This window comes from Nestor notabilis, unplaced genomic scaffold (genome assembly GCF_000696875.1).
Source record: "Nestor notabilis isolate BGI_N333 unplaced genomic scaffold, ASM69687v1 scaffold7929, whole genome shotgun sequence".
Lineage (NCBI taxonomy): Eukaryota > Metazoa > Chordata > Aves > Psittaciformes > Psittacidae > Nestor > Nestor notabilis.
This window is the reverse complement of record NW_009943213.1, coordinates 1,889-19,654: the sequence shown is the minus strand read 5'-3', so window position 1 is coordinate 19,654 and position 17,766 is coordinate 1,889. Positions and strand designations below refer to the sequence as shown.

The 17,766-nt window shown below is 38.3% G+C and overlaps 1 protein-coding gene across 1 annotated transcript in view; it reads left to right on the top strand.

The window, feature by feature from the left end:
• The window catches only part of ESRP2 (epithelial splicing regulatory protein 2), a gene marked incomplete at its 5' end in the record, with an annotated part of 43,895 nt that extends 27,314 nt beyond the window's left edge, over window positions 1-16,581 (top strand). Inside the window, 6 exon segments of the mRNA XM_010021814.1 lie at window positions 1-95; window positions 1,302-1,488; window positions 2,738-2,930; window positions 3,931-4,102; window positions 13,526-13,637; window positions 16,407-16,581. The exon segment at window positions 1-95 is cut by the window's left edge and continues 20 nt beyond it. Of these exon segments, the coding sequence (XP_010020116.1) occupies window positions 1-95; window positions 1,302-1,488; window positions 2,738-2,930; window positions 3,931-4,102; window positions 13,526-13,615 (737 nt within the window).
• Between the last annotated feature and the right edge of the window lie 1,185 nt (window positions 16,582-17,766).

Here is a 17,766-nt window from a genome sequence, read left to right as displayed (position 1 = left end):
CCTACACTGCTGGCATTGATGACATCCTGGAATTCATGGGAGACGCCACAGGGGATATCAAGCCCCATGGAATTCACATGGTCCTTAATCAACAGGTAACAGAATTTTGCACAGGAGAGCTAGCTTTCCTGTTACTGAACAGGGTTAGTAGTCAGGGTAGCTTACCTGTGCTTTAGGTCTTCTGTAACGTTGAGAAGATACTGTTGTTTGTGACTTTTCCTCGTTTCTCTTCCACTTTTAAATAAACACTTTTCTTCCTGTATATGTATGTGTAAGATTGGGAAGGATGAAGTTGGTTCTTTAAGGATAGTTTTATCCTGGAGGCTGTCATAAATAGTTCCTTGTGTTTCAGGCAAGTGCCGGTAATACACAAGACAGAAATGTCTCATGTTTGATAGCACAGCTGCTCTGTCAGCTTCAGGGTTTCTGCTCAGTGATAGCTGTGGAAAAAGGAAGTTTTCTAACTTGATTAGATGGTTATCAGGCTTTAAAGAAAGTCGATAATTTAAAATTGTGCTTTGGATATATTTTGATGACATATCACAGGGATAGTTTTCTCTGTAGTCTTTTGTTAAAAATTAGCTCCATTAGCCAGAGAAATATTGAGGTGCTAAAGAAAACAAATGAGAGATTTACTATATTTGTTTTGCTTTTTTTTTTTACACATACAGCAATGTCTGTCAGGTCAGAGAAAATCAGACCTGGAAATCAATTTCTCATATAGTTACGGACCTTACTAAATCATGTCTGGAGTTTTATATTATTGTACTATCACCTACAAAGTAGTTACAAGGAAGGCAAAGCCAGACTCTTCCTACAGCTTGCAGAATAAGAAACAGTGTTTCTAACCTGCATCAAGGAAAACTCCAATTAGGTGAAAAGGAAAGAAAATAAAATTATCATAAATAGAAGTTATTTAGGTACCAGAACAGGTTCCCAGAGATACTCTGGTATCTTAGCCTCTGGAGATACCTAGATTTCAAATGTAGAAGGCTATGAGTGCCCTGATGTAACTTGAAAGTTAGCCCTGCTTTGAACTTCTTTTGAATTAGAGGCCTCCAAACTTTGTCTCCCTGCTGAATTACTCTCTTCCTGAAGAAGATGGAAGTAGAATTGTGTTAACTGGGTGGTGGTTATGCGAGTCTTGCATTTCTGCTCCTAAAAATAATTGTTGAGTTATTGGTCATTGGTGCCAGGTAAGAAAGAACAATACAGATTTTCAGTAGATATTTGATCTTCATTCTTTCTGCATGACTTGTGGCCTGGCTATTTTAATAACAGATTATTTCCCCACTCTATAGGGACGACCATCAGGTGATGCTTTTATCCAAATGAAATCTGCTGATAAAGCCTTTATGGTAGCTCAAAAATGTCACAAAAAAATGATGAAGGACCGTTATGTGGAAGTGTTCCAGTGTTCAGGAGAGGAGATGAACTTTGTTTTAATGGGTGGCACTTTAAATCGTAGTGGCTTATCCCCACCGCCATGTAAGTTACCATGTAAGTCTCCAATTCTTCTGCTCTTTGCTGCTAAAGGCTGACATGTGGTAGGTGCTGAAGCTTTGTGGCCTTTCACCTTTTGACTTGGGTTTTGCCATGATCAATAATCATCCATCTGTATACACGCTGAGATTGAAGTTGTTCCCTTTGGGCAATAATGGGACTGATCAGAGGCATTTTGTTGTATTTTCGGTGATGAATAGAGGGTAGCAAGACCTTGCCAATGAAATTGTTGCACACTTTGCTTTTTGTGGGTGTACTGTTCTTCTGAGCTCTGCGGTAGACTTGCCTGTAGTGAAACCTACTTGGAATTAGAGGGATTATTAAAATGGGGAGAAATTCCATATTCTAGCTGCTGATGAGTGCTCTTGCCATCTTGCCTTGGAGCACTGAGAAGGTACTCTTTGGGCTTTTGAAGGAAAACACCCACTGGGATGATACTCTAACAGACCACAGTGGTGAAGTTGGATTGCTTTTTTTTTTTTTTTTAATTTTTATTTTATTAAATTTAAGGTTACAGTGAACCTTATTGTGGTGCTATAATGGAACTTTGCTGTACCATTCTGACTAACTTCAATACCCAATCACAAAGCCGATATTGACGTGTATTTGCAAAAGAGTAAAAACCTGCCAAATGCAGTATAATAAAAGAATTTGACTGCACACCAAGCCAAACTTAATGTTTTGACACAAATCAGGTATTTGTTCATCAAAATGCATCAGACTAGTGATCTAGTGGGATATTCTTTTTTCCATTTGCTAGATCCCAAAAATACTTTTTAAAGTTGCTGGAGGCTTACACATGAGGATCCTGGTATTAGCAATTGTGGATGACCATGTGTAGCTAATCCTATGGTACTTTTGTCCCACAGAGTACAACTTCTGTTAGAAAGAACAGAGGATATATTTGGTGTGCATGCCTGCTTTCTCTATGCACATGGCTTTATGCTTTCTTTGAATAACTATGCAGTTCCCTACTTTCCATTTACATATGGACAAGGCTGTTCAGCTCTAGGAGATGTGAACTCTTAGTAATTTTTCATTTTGAATGTCCCTGTTGTCATTCGTGATGATGTAGCAGAGGTCTCCAGGGGAGAGGCTAGAGAGCAGTCTTTGCAGAAGTGTTCATTAATCATGCCCAGATGGTATTAAGCACATTGGGATGAATAATTCCTTTCCTATAGCACAGATCTTCATTCTGATCCTTTTTTGTTGCTGTATCCTTGCTTGATTTTAGGTCTTTCTCCACCAGCTTATGCTGCTTTCCAGGCAGCAGCTGTGATCCCAGCAGAGGCAGCGCTTTACCAGCCACAAGCCCTTTTGCCAGCCACCAGGACTCCCCAAGCCTCCGCAGCTGCTCCTCAAACTGTTACCTACTACCCAGCTCAGGCTGCTCAGCTTTATATGAATTACACTACTTACTATCCCAGGTAACCGCTATACTTAGCTGCTTCTCCTTACATTTTATCTCAGTGGAACAGGCAACTGTGTGGTCACCTGTGAACAGCTCTTAAACTTGTTTTTCTGGTGTAGATAAACCTGAGAACTTCATGTTCATCAACAGAGGCAGTAGCCATTTTCTTGGTTCTCTGTGGCCTTGTAATGAGTTTAGCTTTTCTGTGGGTTCTGTTTGAGTTTCATGATAATGTTAGTCTAATGTTTAACAGTGTTTTTGGCACCAGGGCAATGTCACCAAGGCGGTTCTATTTCTTGAACAAATGAGAGGCTGTGTCAATACATGTCTCTATCCTCAGTTTGTTGTTGTACTTAAAATACTTTTTCCATACTGGAAGACTCATCATAGGTGTGTACTAGGTTTGATTTCTTATATCAGTGAGACCAAAGAACACTTTACATGTGTAAGCAAAGCAGAAGATCTCCACTTTTTCCCTTCCCACAGATGGTATCAACATTGCTCACTGAAGTCCAGAAATAGCTTGTTCATTAAATAAGCTCTTAGGCTTTGGAAACTTACTAACTTGAGTATCTGGTGAATTTCTAGCTGGGTCCTGACCACAGCTGCTAATTTATTCACTGTTTTGTGACTCAGAAGTACCAGATTTGGGTCCTTGTCTGCTTTTTATACTATGATTTTCTCTCTTTTCCCCACTTTCTTTTTCCTCATGGTTTTATTAACAACCTTAGAACAACTCATCTGTATCTACTATTTTTCTCCTCCCCTGTGAACTAACAAATGCCACTCTTTGTCTTCAACTACGAATGTTAGCTATTTTCCTTTCCTTCTCTTACCTAAAAATAAATCATCAGATGCTGAAGAGAAAATTTAAAGGTTCACATCAGGGCTGCTTGGTTTTCTGTGGTTTTGGGGCTTATTCTCAAATTTAAATTTTCATTTTCTTTTTTGCCTATTTCAAGTACTAAAACCAGTTATTAGTTTTCATAACAATTTTGCCTCTCTTTCTCTTTCAGTCCTCCAGTATCCCCCACAACGGTGGGGTATCTTACAGCTCCTCCAGGAGCTGCTGCTGCCACTGCCACCCACACTCCAATTCTCCCCCAGCCTGGAGCATTAGTCCGTATGCAGGGCTTGCCATATAACACAGGAATAAAGGAGATACTCAGTTTCTTCCAGGGGTACCAGGTCAGTATGCAGTCCCTCTCCTTGGTGTCGTATTTGGACCCCTGAGTAATGATCAGTGGGGATCAAGCTGAGCAAGTGGGTACTTTTGGAAATTGCTGAACAAGCGTGCAAGCTCCATGTTGTATACTTAACTGGTAGACCAAATTCTAATACACAATTTTCCTTATTTCTTATGTAATAAACATGTCCTAATTTGACAGCAGTAGTTTAGTGTCTAGGGTTAGGGTTTGAACTTGGAGAGGGAGAAGGCACAAAGCCTCAGGGTGAGTGGGGCTGCCAGAGGAAAGTGAGGGTTGCCAAGAGCTTTCAGTTCTGGCCACTTTTTGGTGGGAGCCCTACGTAGGGTCATTGTCTGACCTTCAAAACTTAGGTGGTAAAGCCTGCTGAGGGCAAAGTTTTAGTACAAAGGGCTGTGGCGTATGTTTGGTGACTTGCTTGCAAAAGGAGAGGGACAGATGCCACTGTCAGACTCTCTTTCAATACCTAATTATTTAGGTTACAGGCAGGAACATTTTCCATTAAGGCTGCATTACATTGTAACCTAAAGGAAAACTGTATTCACCAAAAGATTTTCTACTGATAGCAAATGTTGTATATGCTGTAGGTAACTTCAGTCACTATGTGCAGATTCAATGCTCTATCGGTGAGCAAATATGAAGAAACTTGAGGAACATTTAAAACAAAACAAATTAAAAAAAAATTATAAAAGCAAAGCACCACATACAAAAGCTTTTATTCCAGCAGCACTTACTTGAATTTGTAGAATGGGTCTTTCCGTGTCTTCTGCCTTTTTTCTCAGAGGATATTGTACCTATATCTATGTTTTGTCATCACATATTTGCTAAAAGGGAAGATCATTTAATACGGTTATATTCTGGTGAGTATTTCACTTCTGTGGATAAACAGCAGTTACACGAATAGCAGATATACCCTGTTGGTACTATGGTGAAGCCCTGATTTAACATCCTTTTGGTGGGTCTCAAGTGACTCATTCAAGTGTGAAAAAAAGACAATTTTTGCATGTTTGCCCTTCAGAATTCTGTAAGTTGTATAACAGTGATATAGCTAAAGGGTAAGATGCAGATGGGTTCTTTTTAATGCGTAGCAGCAGTTAATGTGAAACATTGAGGGACGGCATGGGGTTTTTTTAAGATTCTTAGCGAACAATGGGCTTTAATTAGTAGGGCCAGACTTCAGCTATGTAAATGAAGGTAGACTGAGAACCGATGCTTAGATGTGCATGTTTGCGTTTTGGAAGATGCAGTGCTCTACCTGTTGTGGCTTCTTTTCAAGTGGTACATTTGTGTTTGAACATAGTTTCACATACTTGGTTTTTCAGTGGAAAAATTTGAAGGTTAGCTTATGAAAAGAGTGATGAATTTTGATAGTAATTAAAAAGAAACAAAACATTGTATTTCAGAGCTTTTTCTTCAACAGATATTTCCAGAGTTCAAACCAAATGCAATTGCTCGTGGCTTTCATGATTTCCAGATACACATTAGTAATCATTCATCTTGGTTGCTTAGCCATTGATATTTTACGGTTTGGTTTGGTTTTAACTTACTGGGTGTTTTGGTGGATGGAAGGTGGTTGTATTAAAACCTAAAGTGGAAAAGCCTGTTTTCTAAATTGAAATCCAGCTAGAAGTGTAAGTAAGTGCACCATTGAAAAACATGACCTGAACCTGTCCTTGCGCAGAACAGGTCAGTGACAATGTCTGGTAGCTCTGTCTTCTACTAGATCTTCAGTTTAGTGAATCTGGCTTTGGGTCTGGTGCTGAGTTTGCCCTTTTCCATGTTTCTGCTTCTGGAGAGCAGTTCACAGTGTTTGTATTGCACCATTCAGTGTTTCAAATTAATAGAAATTTTGCCACAAGGTGAAAACTATATTCTTCTACTGCAACCTCTTGTCATCATCATTTACTGTTATTACATTGGTCACCTCTTTGATTTCTTTAGAAGATGTTGTCCAAATGAGATCGGGTTCAATATCTTAGAAAGGAGCCAAGGAATTATTTTGAATTGTTCTTGGAATCCCGCATGTGGTAATGCTAGTTTTATACTCGCTCATTCCTTTAGGGGAAAAAGAGGTGGTGACTTACTATACTGGGACAATATTATGGCTCTGGAACAATAACTAATCTTTTTCATTTTTTTCTCTTTTTCTTCCCCCTTCCTCTCTCTTCATGATATTGTTTTCATTTTCTGCTGCTGCCCAAGGATTTATTGCATGATGCTCCTGCTCATTTATAAAGTGAGCCCCTAGTAATCATCAGTGGTTTGGGCATGGTTTTAATCTCTGTGTAACTAATTGATGTTGGTATTCAGTGGGCTTCAATGTTGGTATTCTGGGAACCAGATCAGAGATGCTGAGATCGAAGGGTGATTTTTGTCTTTCTATGTCCTTGTCTGAAAGGAACAGGTTTTAATTCTTACTTTATTGTCTTCTGTTTTCTTCCTTCATTCTTGATGGGCTTTCTGTATTGCATGTATGCACATGTTGCTACTTAAGTGAAAGCATCTTTCATACCAGACCTGCCTCTTAAGAGATAGACTTTGCTTATCATGGGCTTCAAAAAGCTGGTCTCAATATCAGTACATGCTTCTAATAAATAATGTAAAATTTGTAGATCAGCATTTGAATTTTCATGTAATTGTATCAAACCTCTTGTTTAGTGGTTCAGCTGTTTGATTTCTTCTTGTAGTTCTGCTTCCTTGTTTTTATTGTTGAGAATTCCTTCCAGCTTACATGGGTTTAATGCATCTTGTATTAAACAATCTTGAAAACCTGTGAGGAATTTTAATAGTGAATCTTGGAGGTGCTAATTTTTCCCATCATCTTCCTGTATAGTATTGTACTGTAATCTTCAAAAGAATAAATATTAGTACTCTCTGATTCAGTTAGTAATTAATGTTAAACTGCTTTTTCATTGTAATGCAACAGGGCTATTGATTTGACTCCAATCATATACTGGATACATAGATGAAAGGTATTTAAAGGCAAATCCCAAAACAACTAAAACCACCTCAACAACAAACCGCATCATACAATTTGGATAGTACCATGGGATGGTAATCATTGCTCTGACAGGTACCAAGTACAAGTGAGTCAGTATTATGTGCATTATGTTAAAGTAAGGGATTTGTGGGTGTTTCAGGGAACTTCCCTTATAATTTAAAAAAATATGTGATTGTGAAGAGACCCCTCTAAAATTAAGGAAAGTAATATTTCAGATCCTATGGGGAAAAAAATTGGGCAAGAAGTGGTGCAAAAATAGTAATTACATGCAGTAGACTGTTACTTTAGGCCATCACTCTACAGATGTAGAAACACTGAAAGAAATTAAATAAGGACCAGGTGTAACTGAGTATTGGATTTACGTGTATTTGTTTGTACATGTCAGAATAAAATGCTTTGCTAAAAAGTCATTCTCTTTATTTACTAGCTTAATCCTCTATGGATTTTACTTTTCAACCATTAGATGAATCAATGAGAATATTTCTAGTCTCCAAAGAATGAGCTGATATTTTTAATTTTTTTTCCCCCTGATTATGGGAATGCAGATTTATTGCCAACACTGACAGAGTTGGTATTCTGGCAACTGTTAGGTTTATGTACAAGTAGATGCAATTTAACTGTGCCCATGGTCTTAGCTGACCAAAAGCTAGTTCACAACTGTCATCTTAGCTAGCAATCAGCGTGCATTTAGTAATAGTAGCCTACTTTCTTGGAGGTTGGCATGTAAACTGAACTCATGTCTGCCTAAAAAAGCCTGTGTGGATTAGTTCTTAGAAAGTAGACTTGTTATTTAAGTAAGTTGTGTGTAATTATAGTAGTACTTCAATTAGGAAAAAAATAAACTAGGAGAAGACTAAGATTTAGGGGCTATGCTCACCATCTGAGCATTATTTAAAGTCTCCTTTAAATGTGCTGAAAAAGGCGAGGATGGAAATGCAGGGACTTCTTCGTGTACATGTTTTTGTGTAGGTGGAGTTTAAAACAAATACTGTTCTTTAAACCTTTACTGGGCTTAGGTGCTTTTTATCTGCAGCTAAAAAGAGCTTTTGCAGTATATTAATCCTCCAAGTCTTCAGAGACCCAGAATTCAAGGCTCATTGTTGATGGGGGAGAAGGGTGGCTTGTACTTAAAGCAGTAATAAGGAAGTGAAGGGGGGTGGATGGATAGCTAAATTCCAAAGGCATTAGCAACATTTCTCTCTTGTATCAGGACAGCAGGTTTCATTGTAACTTACTTTTTAGGGATCAGGTTTTTTTTTTCTTCAAATTGCATGCTTGAACAAAGAAGTATTCTGTCTCCTATGGGTTCCTTTAGAAATCTGACCCTTCATAGTCTGAAAGGGATACCCCATGTCTGTGTGCCAGCTCTAGGCATAGCACCTTCTGACTAGGGAAGGGAAGGACGATGTGGTAGAGGATGAATGCCTGCTCTCAAGTATTTGAAGTCATCTGGCAATATAGATGTTATTATATGCTCTCCCCATGCACTTGTAATAGAGTATCTGTTTATTTTGGTTTATTCCTAAATTTATCTCCCACCTGGAAACGTTGCTTGTGTGGAGAAAGCATCTGTGGGATTGGGTCTAGTAAATTAGTGGTTACTGTTTCTGTCTGTTGCCTCCCATGCATGTAGCAAGAGACAGAGTGGCATCATCTTCAAGCTGTATGTTTGGCAACAGGCATTACACATTTCACTGTCTGCTCCACAGAGCATTCAGGTGGTTGCCAGTGATTATATCGGCACGCTTGAGGTACAAGTGATCTGCTTCAATGGCAAAACCATGTTAGGGTATTTCTCATCACTCTTGTGCCACAGGTTAATTACCTGGTCATTAGGTCAGATTCTATGTTCCAGGCTTACTAAATCTAGACTTCTTTCCAAAGTCTGAGAGATGGATTTCTTCCCTTGGGAACAGAGTCTGTTGGTAGTTTAGACTAGAATTGCAACTACAATCCTGAAAAGGCCATTTTGCCTGTAATGTTCTCTCTTCCAAGGGAGAACTATTATCTATTTTCCCCCCCCCCCCCCCCAAGCTTTCATTCTCGCCCTCTGTCTCTCCCTCTCTCTTTCCCCCCGCTCCGTTTGTTTCATGTCTAAATATAGTTTTCTATTTAAATTTTGGTTTTAGCAATGGATTTTTTTTTTCTTTACTCTAGATTGCTTTGCATATGCCTTTCTAGACTGATCCTCGAATGCCTACTCTAGGAGATACAGAAATGAAATGGAAATAAATGTCTTTCTGGTTGGTGTCTTGTTTAAATCTTGTACAGTCTGTGAGGAACAAGGACAGTCCCATATTCCATTCAACATTGCAGGCAGTGCTGAAAGAAATAGCATGAAGAAAGAAGAAAACAATTATAAGGAGAGTGTAGTGTACTAACTTTTTTACAAAAATACAGTTTTGCACTGTAGTAAGCATAGCAGATAGTCTACCTGGGAGATGCTACTGTACTGGATACAGTCAGAAATGCTCATCTCCTTTAGGAGAGAGGAGTTAGTGTTTTTTAACATGTATCTGTCACTTAACATATATCTGTCACTTATTATCATGTTACTGAATATTATAGACTATATTACAATATAATTTAATATACATGAGTTAAAACATCTCTGTCATTTCAAATGTTAATATCTAGAAAGATGTTTACCTTATGCTTGTAAGGTAAAGTGCTGATTCTATAAAGAATCAACACGTCCTTTGGGAAACGACATTTTGCCATTATTACAGACATGTCTTCAGCTATGAAATTCCCTACGTCACAGGGACATAACAGAAGAAGAATGTAGGGAACAGAAAACACTGTTCTTCACTATTTGATATAATCTCTGTTCCATACAGCTGTGCGGTTTTTTTCCCCATACACATATATATGCATATTCTTCTTGTCATCTTGCAGTCTTCTGTAGAGCTGATCATTGGCCCCAGACTCTTACTTAGTAACTATTTGCAAAGGTTGTTTTGCTTCTATCTCCTAATTTAGCTTCTAAATGCCAACCTTATACCTAGTTTCCATTTTTCTTGGATCCTACCTCCCATCTCTGATCACTGGAAGAAGTCAGTAGAGCGTATGCTGAGAACCAGAGTGTATGCAGAGAACCATATCTTAGAATCATAGAATCATAGAATAGTTAGGGTTGGAAAGGACCTTAAGATCATCTAGTTCCAACCCTGCTCATGGCAGGGACACCACACACTAAACTATGTTGCCCAAGGCTCTGTCCAGCCTGGCCTTAAACTCCTCCAGGGTTGGAGCATTCACAACTTCCTTGGGCAACCTATTCCAGCGCCTCACCACCCTCACAGGGAAGAACTTCTTCCTTATATCTAACCTAAAGTTCCCCTGTTTAAGTTTAAAGCCATTACCCCTTGTCCTACCACTAGACTCCCTAATGAAGAGTCCCTCCCCAGCATTCTTGTAGGCCCCCTTCAGATACTGGAAGGCTGCTATAAGGTCTCCACGCAGCCTTCTCTTCTCCAGGCTGAACAGCCCCAACTTTCTCAGCCTGTCTTCATATGGGAGGTGCTCCAGTCCTCTTATCATCCTCGTGGCCTCCTCTGGACTTGCTCCAACAGCTCCATGTCCTTTTTATGTTGAGGACACCAGAACTGTACACAATACTCCAGATGAGGTCTCACAAGAGCAGAGTAGAGGGGCAGGATCACCTCCTTTGACCTGCTGGTCATGCTTCTTTTGATACAGCCCAGGATACGGTTGGCTTTCTGGGCTGCAAGCGCACACTGCCTGCTCATGTCGAGTTTCTCATCATCTTGATGACCTTTACTCTGCAGTTGACTTTTCTGATGGAGCTCTTAATTTGAATGCTTTTTTGTGTGATCTTCCTTACTGTTCTAAGCTAGACTACTTGATGGCTACTTCAAAGGTAAAAGAGAAATTGCTTTGCTGTCTGAATTTATTTCTGCATTCTTCTTCAGTCATTCTGGGAAATAGGTTCCCCCTTTTTATCATCTAGACTACTGTATTTTAATGCTACTGTTGACATACTGAGAGTAAGTGGAAACCCGTGGGTGAGAAAGAATGATAGAAACTTTTAGTTTGGAATGGAGTCCAACTCCCCCCAAGAGCTGTGAGCTCACAGGGAGGAGGGAAGAAGGCAGCAGCTCTGACGAAAGAGGCTGTGTTTCTGATCAGAGTAGAAAGGAAGGTGGGAATGAGATGATAGTGGGATAAGAAGAGGGTAGTGGAGGAACTAACATTGAGGTCTGCTTTAATCTTATTCCACTTTAAATTTAAGGAGAACTATTGCAGAATTTAGTAACATTTTACTAGCTACTTGTATGATAAGTGTGGGTATTTGGATATACAATACGAAGTTTTGTATTATCTCAGTATTGTCATAACTTGGTCAGGAAACAAACTACTAGATTCCAGCTTAGAGAATTTGCAGCTGGTTATACTGTGGGGTTAAGTCACCAGGTGGTATTTGTGAAACCTAAGTGGAAGCAGAATTTTGAGCAATGAGGTTATAGGTTTACCCTTGGCTGTACACTTCGTCCTGCATGGTTGGATGTTTTGCTTTGTTCTCATGGGTTTCTGAAATGCAGACAGAAGTATTCATGATCATGTACTTCCTCAGGCAAGTTAGGGTAGTTTCCATTTCATTTACAGGGAGTAAGTATTCCCCAACCTTATTTTCTAGTTTGGTTTGCAGTACTAACTTTCAAAATCTGTATGTTTAAAGAATTTACTCTTCACAACTTCTGTTTTATTTAACTGCAGTTTTTTACCTTTCTTGTGATTACAAGTTGCTTCTGTTGCTCGGTATTTTGATTTTTTTTTTTTTTTTTCCTTCCTTCCTACATTGTGCATTTCGATGTAACCTTTTAAATACTGTCCTTCACAAGAGATCTTTACCTAATATACATCTACTGATAATCTAAAGTATGTACTATCTTGAGACATTCCTTCCAAAGAGTAAACTTATATTTCGTAGATTTGTTTTAAAGGCAGGTCTGGGAACTGATAAATCTAATGTTTGCACGGTCTGGTTGCCCTGGCAGAGACTATCTAGAAGGTACTTCTTGTATTTGTCTTCTACTTAATGGCATGGGTCTAGATGTGAAGGTGGCTAGAATTCAGTAGTAAAATTCTGGGAAGTTCTTTTCTTTTATGTTCTCTGGGCTCTTGGTTATTGCCTCTGTGGAAGGTGTATGCTGTGATGGTTGTTATTGTTTCTTTTCAACTTTGCTTTGGATGGATACAATGTGTTCGTTATGCCAGAATATAATACCTTTTCCTCCCTAAGCTGGCAGGAGACTTTGTATTACAGAAACATCAAAAGAAGGCAGCATAGTATGTCTACATTGTGTGCATTTGGCAATCTTCTAAAATGCTAGTCTGGGGGAGACAGGAAACCCTTCTTGCCGCTGAAATGTTCTGTAACTTGTGTTATACTAAATATTTTGTCTTCTGGATTACAGGACCCACTCCAGTAGTCTTTGTAGCGTATGCGAGAATGCTCAGTCCCTTTCCAGGATATGAAATTGGGAAAGATTATGAGATAGATACAAACCAATGTTTTATATTCCCCAGGATCTATTTTCTGGCTATAGAAGTCATATTTGTACCAGGCCCTGCAATATGAGTTATTACTGTTCAGATTCAGGATCTCAAATATTTTCTAGATCCAATCCACATATGGGATGTTTTGTTTTAATTTACTGGTGTGACTGTACTGTGCAGTCACTAGATTTTAATATTCTGCTACAAATCTATCACGATGCAGTTACACTGTATAGTTTTGGGTTGTTCTTTTTTCCTATATGGAAAAATCCTATATTAGTATAAATGCTATTTTATCTTAAAGTGCATTCATGCTAGTGTTTTCTTTAAGTATGCAGGTGTAGACTATGTAATGCAAGTACTATATGCAGCTAGAGTGTTTATCACTCTACCTAGGAAAGCTGCAGTTAATTTCCATGACAGCATGAAAGATCTGAATGAGATCTGTACACTCCTAATGCCCCACTTCACTTCCCATGCTGGAAGATGCTCATCTGTCCCAGTGAGAGTCATTACTGGGAGCATGATTATGCAAACTTAAGAGTTTTGGTACCTGATGCTGCTGTCTCAGAAAGTAGAAAGGGGAAAAGGAGCACTTTGTGGTCTGAACTATTGCCTTTTCTTGATAAGGAACAGTTCAAAAACACAGTTTAGAATATTCCCTGTATGTGTTTACTTTAAATCTGTTTCTACAATCAGTAATTCAGTTGCTGTGAGGTTTTTTTATCTTGCATAAAAATAGTATCTGTCAAATTCACTGTCTCCTGCCAGTTACTATAGATGATGCGCTTAATTATGGTTGCAAATGATCATCTGTGTGGCTTGCTGTACCAGAACTGTTCCTTCTCTTGCTGATTATTACATATCACACTTGTACTGTAGTATGCACCTGATGACTACAATGGCCTTATTCAGCTGAGCGATCAAGCAAGGAGTGTGTTACAAGCACCGAAAGAGTGGGTCTGTTTGTAACTCCTTGTAACTTCTGAAGAAGGTAAGATTGTCTGGCAGAAGCTGTATCTCCAGTGTTGAATGGGAAGGGAAAGAACGGCTTACTGACACAGTTCTTTGTTTATGGCTATTCTTAGCTTGCATTAGGATCCTTGCTTTAATCTTTCTGCTTTTGTCCTGTCAGAAAATCAACTAACCTAAGGAAATAGGCCAATTGTGATCTGTAGTTGATGGGATAGTAGTGGTGGAAGTAGTGTGATTGCTTGGTTCTGTGTAGACGGTGTGTTTAAACTTCCAGAAGGATTTATTAGTCCTTGATTTGCATGTGAAGCTTTCAGTCCAATATTTTATTTTTAGTATAGCAGATGATTTTTTTTTTTCTTTGATATGGCTACAAAGCACACAAGGGTGTGTGCAAAAAAGCCGCAAACCTCTGGCTTTCTTTCCTGTATTATATAGCTGTCTAGAGATTAATTTCTTTGCTGTTTCTTGGTCTCTGATGCAATGTGAACTGTTATATTCATTTTTTTTTTTTTTTTTTTTTTTAAAGTTTGTTTGGTATAGTGGCATTTCTAATGCAACTAACTGAATTTGCTAATGGCAAACTTCCCTGCATTTTTGGTACTAACACGTAATTCTTAAAGAAATTTTAGTGTGAAAATTCCCCAAAGAAAGCTTGGAGTTTGCAATGTGCCAGTACTACCATCTTCCACTTAAAATGCTACTAACCAGTTACTACTTCTTTTTTTTTTTTTCTTCTTAAAAAACCAAAAAAACACAAAACATTCAGTAGAAAAAATGGCAATCAAATACTGATTTGTCAAATACCTTGGTAGAATTATCTTCACATACTCACCATCACCTCTGTTGTTTTCAGGTGAGTTGTTCTCTCATGGTACTGTTAGATCTGTTAGGGAGAAGATACAGAGGCTGCATGGTCTGGTGGGCTACAGAACACCCATTATCACTCTGAGATTTTCTGTGTTTATGTGACCTTGGACAATCTGTTTGGCTCTCTTGTTTTACCCAGAGTAACTGGAAAATAGATCAGCAGGTTCTACACTGCATGAGATGGAAACAATCTGACTAGAAAATAATTCATGGAGTAGCTCATCCTGAATTCTAAACAGTCTTCAGGAGTATCACCCAGAGCTTTATTTTACTTTTTAAATCATGTTGCTTGCAGAACATGTAGGCTTCTCTACTAACTTTCTATGCAACTCCTATAATGCGAATTTCCAGATCCTGACATTGGTATTACACTAATGCTGCTATTTAAACTTTTTTTTTAAAGCTCTCCTCTGTGCCTCTAGGTCTAACTGTGCTCCATGTATGTTTTCAGCTGACCCTGAACTGCAATATTTAACTTACATTCAGGACTGATGGTAAATGACTTGATCATGTATGGATTAACAGCAAAGAGCTGGTTGAGAGCAGACCATATTTTAGCTCAGATTCGTGGCTCAGCCCAAAGTGTGTACAACTTTCTCACTGAGCACAGTGTTATTCTGAAATAAACCAAGATTAATTCCAAACCTGAAATGGGCTTCAGGCATGGTGTGTTTTATGTCTGAATTTCCTTCTGTATGCTATTTCCTGACTAGCTTTGGTTCTGTGAGAAGAAATGATAGGAAATCTGTACTAACCGTCTTATACCTGCTTTTAGTTTCTTAAGCGTTACCATTGCTTATATCTTAAGAATACTTCTAATGCCTGCCAAGTGTTTGCTTGGCATGTACTTGCTTTATTTTCATATCTTTGAATGTAAAGCTCATCAGAAACTGCTATGGGTAATAACTAAGAAATCTGATATTTCTTTGCAGTATACCTGGCATGCATATGTTCTATAAAAAGTTTAACCCTTAAATTTTTTAAGCCTTTATAAACTCATTAAAATATATGTCACATGGACTTAACTTGGTTTAGGTTATTACTCATAAAACTGGTTGTTTTTTCAATATATGTTTTGTCTGGTGCTGATTCCTCCAACAAACTAACCTTGTATTCTGAGCTTCTGATCCAACAAACAGAGCTTCCAAACTTAGCTTGGAAAGACTTCCAGCATGTTATAAGAAACGGCTGGCTACCCTATTACCATAGGGTAGACAGATGTCTGCTTTAAACCCAGCATTTTGGAACTGTCTTTTAAGAATTCATGAGGACAAATGCACTCCAAAGTAAATCAACTCCAAATACTAAATAATCTCATTTGCTATCCTGGTTTTTTCTTAGCCTTGTTAAAATTACAGTGAAGATCAATTTAATTCAGCTGGACTGCACCAAATTTTGCTTTGTTTTACCAAACAATTTCTCTTGTACTCTATACCTGTGTTAAGTTCAGTTCATTCTTCTAACACAGAACTCTTGTACAGCTCTATAATTATTTTAATTTTTTTTAAAACCTTGTGTGGGTATTCACATGCCTTTGTCACTTGGCTGGTAGTCTGCATAGTACAAGAATTTTTCATGGAATGCCTGGATTTTCTTGCTCTATTTACTCTTTATTAACATTAAGTCTTTCTTTTCTTATCAACCATTAATCTGAATTACTTCTCCAGCAAAATCTTTGCATGGAATTATGTCTACATCATTGTGTTCAGCACAGCAGTAGAGTAAGAGCTGCTGCTGTTTGCCAAACTAGAAGTGGAATTCTTTGGTCCCTTCTCCTTCCCATTCTCACATTCCAAATCTTTTTTTTGGTAATAGACACAGCAGTGGAGTGAACCAGATGCACAGCATTAACAACTGCAATTCCACATGTGGTCTCTGGTCTTAACAGGTTTTTCTCTTTTGTCTTCTTGTACCACTGCAGCTCCACCCAGATTCCATTGTCGTGCTTTACAACTTTAGTGGCCAGCCCAGTGGAGAGGCACTCGTGACTTTTCCAAGCCTGGATCTAGCTATGAAAGCAGTGTCTGAGAAAAACGGACAATTCCTGGGAAGCCACTATATAGAACTGTTCCTGGTCTAATTAAACGTTCTTTAGGGGATAAGAAAAGAATGTAGCACTAAACACTGTGCCTTTTGCAAAATAATAAGTTTTCCCTGGCCACCCAGGCATTAGCGAATGTGCCTTTTCAGTATAATAGAACGGGACATGTCCTGTGTTTAGTTTGAAAAATGGCGGATCCTATGCCAAAGATAAAGTGAAACCAAAAATTATGCAGCTAATTTACTTAATTTCTTATGTGCTTGTGTGAAAATAAGCAAACCACTCCTGGCATCTAGTTAATTCTGCAGACAATCTAATAGTACTTCAGCTATTACAGCTGTGGGAGAAACCTGTTCAGTAGCATTCGAAGTGGAAAGCAAAGCTTTGAGTCATTCAGATTCTTCTGCGTGTAGTTTTTGAGTTTATACTTGACAGAGTGTTTGGGGTTTGTAGATTTTAAATGTCTCTAGAAAGGTCTTTCAGAATGTGTAGCTTTCCCAGGTCAAAGCTTAGAACATTTGTTCTTGACTGGAAAATACCAGGATGCTGGATCCCAAATGCAATTGTGCTTTCTTGTGTTTTCATTAGACATTGTTTTGCAAAAGCCATATTTGACTTACCAATATACTGCCGCCAATGTGTTAAGCAAAAAAATAAACCCATCAAAAGCAGGGAAGCACTTCCTGCTCACCCATAACTCCCTGCCCGCAGCCCCAAACTTTTCATCTCTACAGGACAAAAATGGCACATAAACCCGAGTACTAATAAGTTATATTTTTATTTAAGCATAATAGCTTTCAGATACTGTATTAAAGATTTTGCTCTAGTTTATGTGCATGCAATTTGTTTACATCTTTATTTGTATATTATGAAACAAAAAGTCATGTTAAAATCTAAATCCTATAGTGCATGCTTTTTTCTTTCTCCCTGTGTGTATATACGTAAGATAGAAGTACTTTTATGTCAAGTAGCATGTGTTTAAAAAAGACATCTGCTGTAGAAGCACTAAATGACTTTGTTTTTACTGTGCCTTACTTCAAAACCATTCCAAGTGCAATACCAGCAGAGCAAAATGTAACGAACCCTGTTGTGATATGGTCATGGATGTCTGAATTGATCTTTTCATTAGTGTACAATTTTGAGTTGTACTTAATGGAATGATGTATGCTTCTTTATATTACAATGAATAAAAGAGTTGCATATGATGTGTATCATCTTAACTTGTGCTTTGTTTTAATGT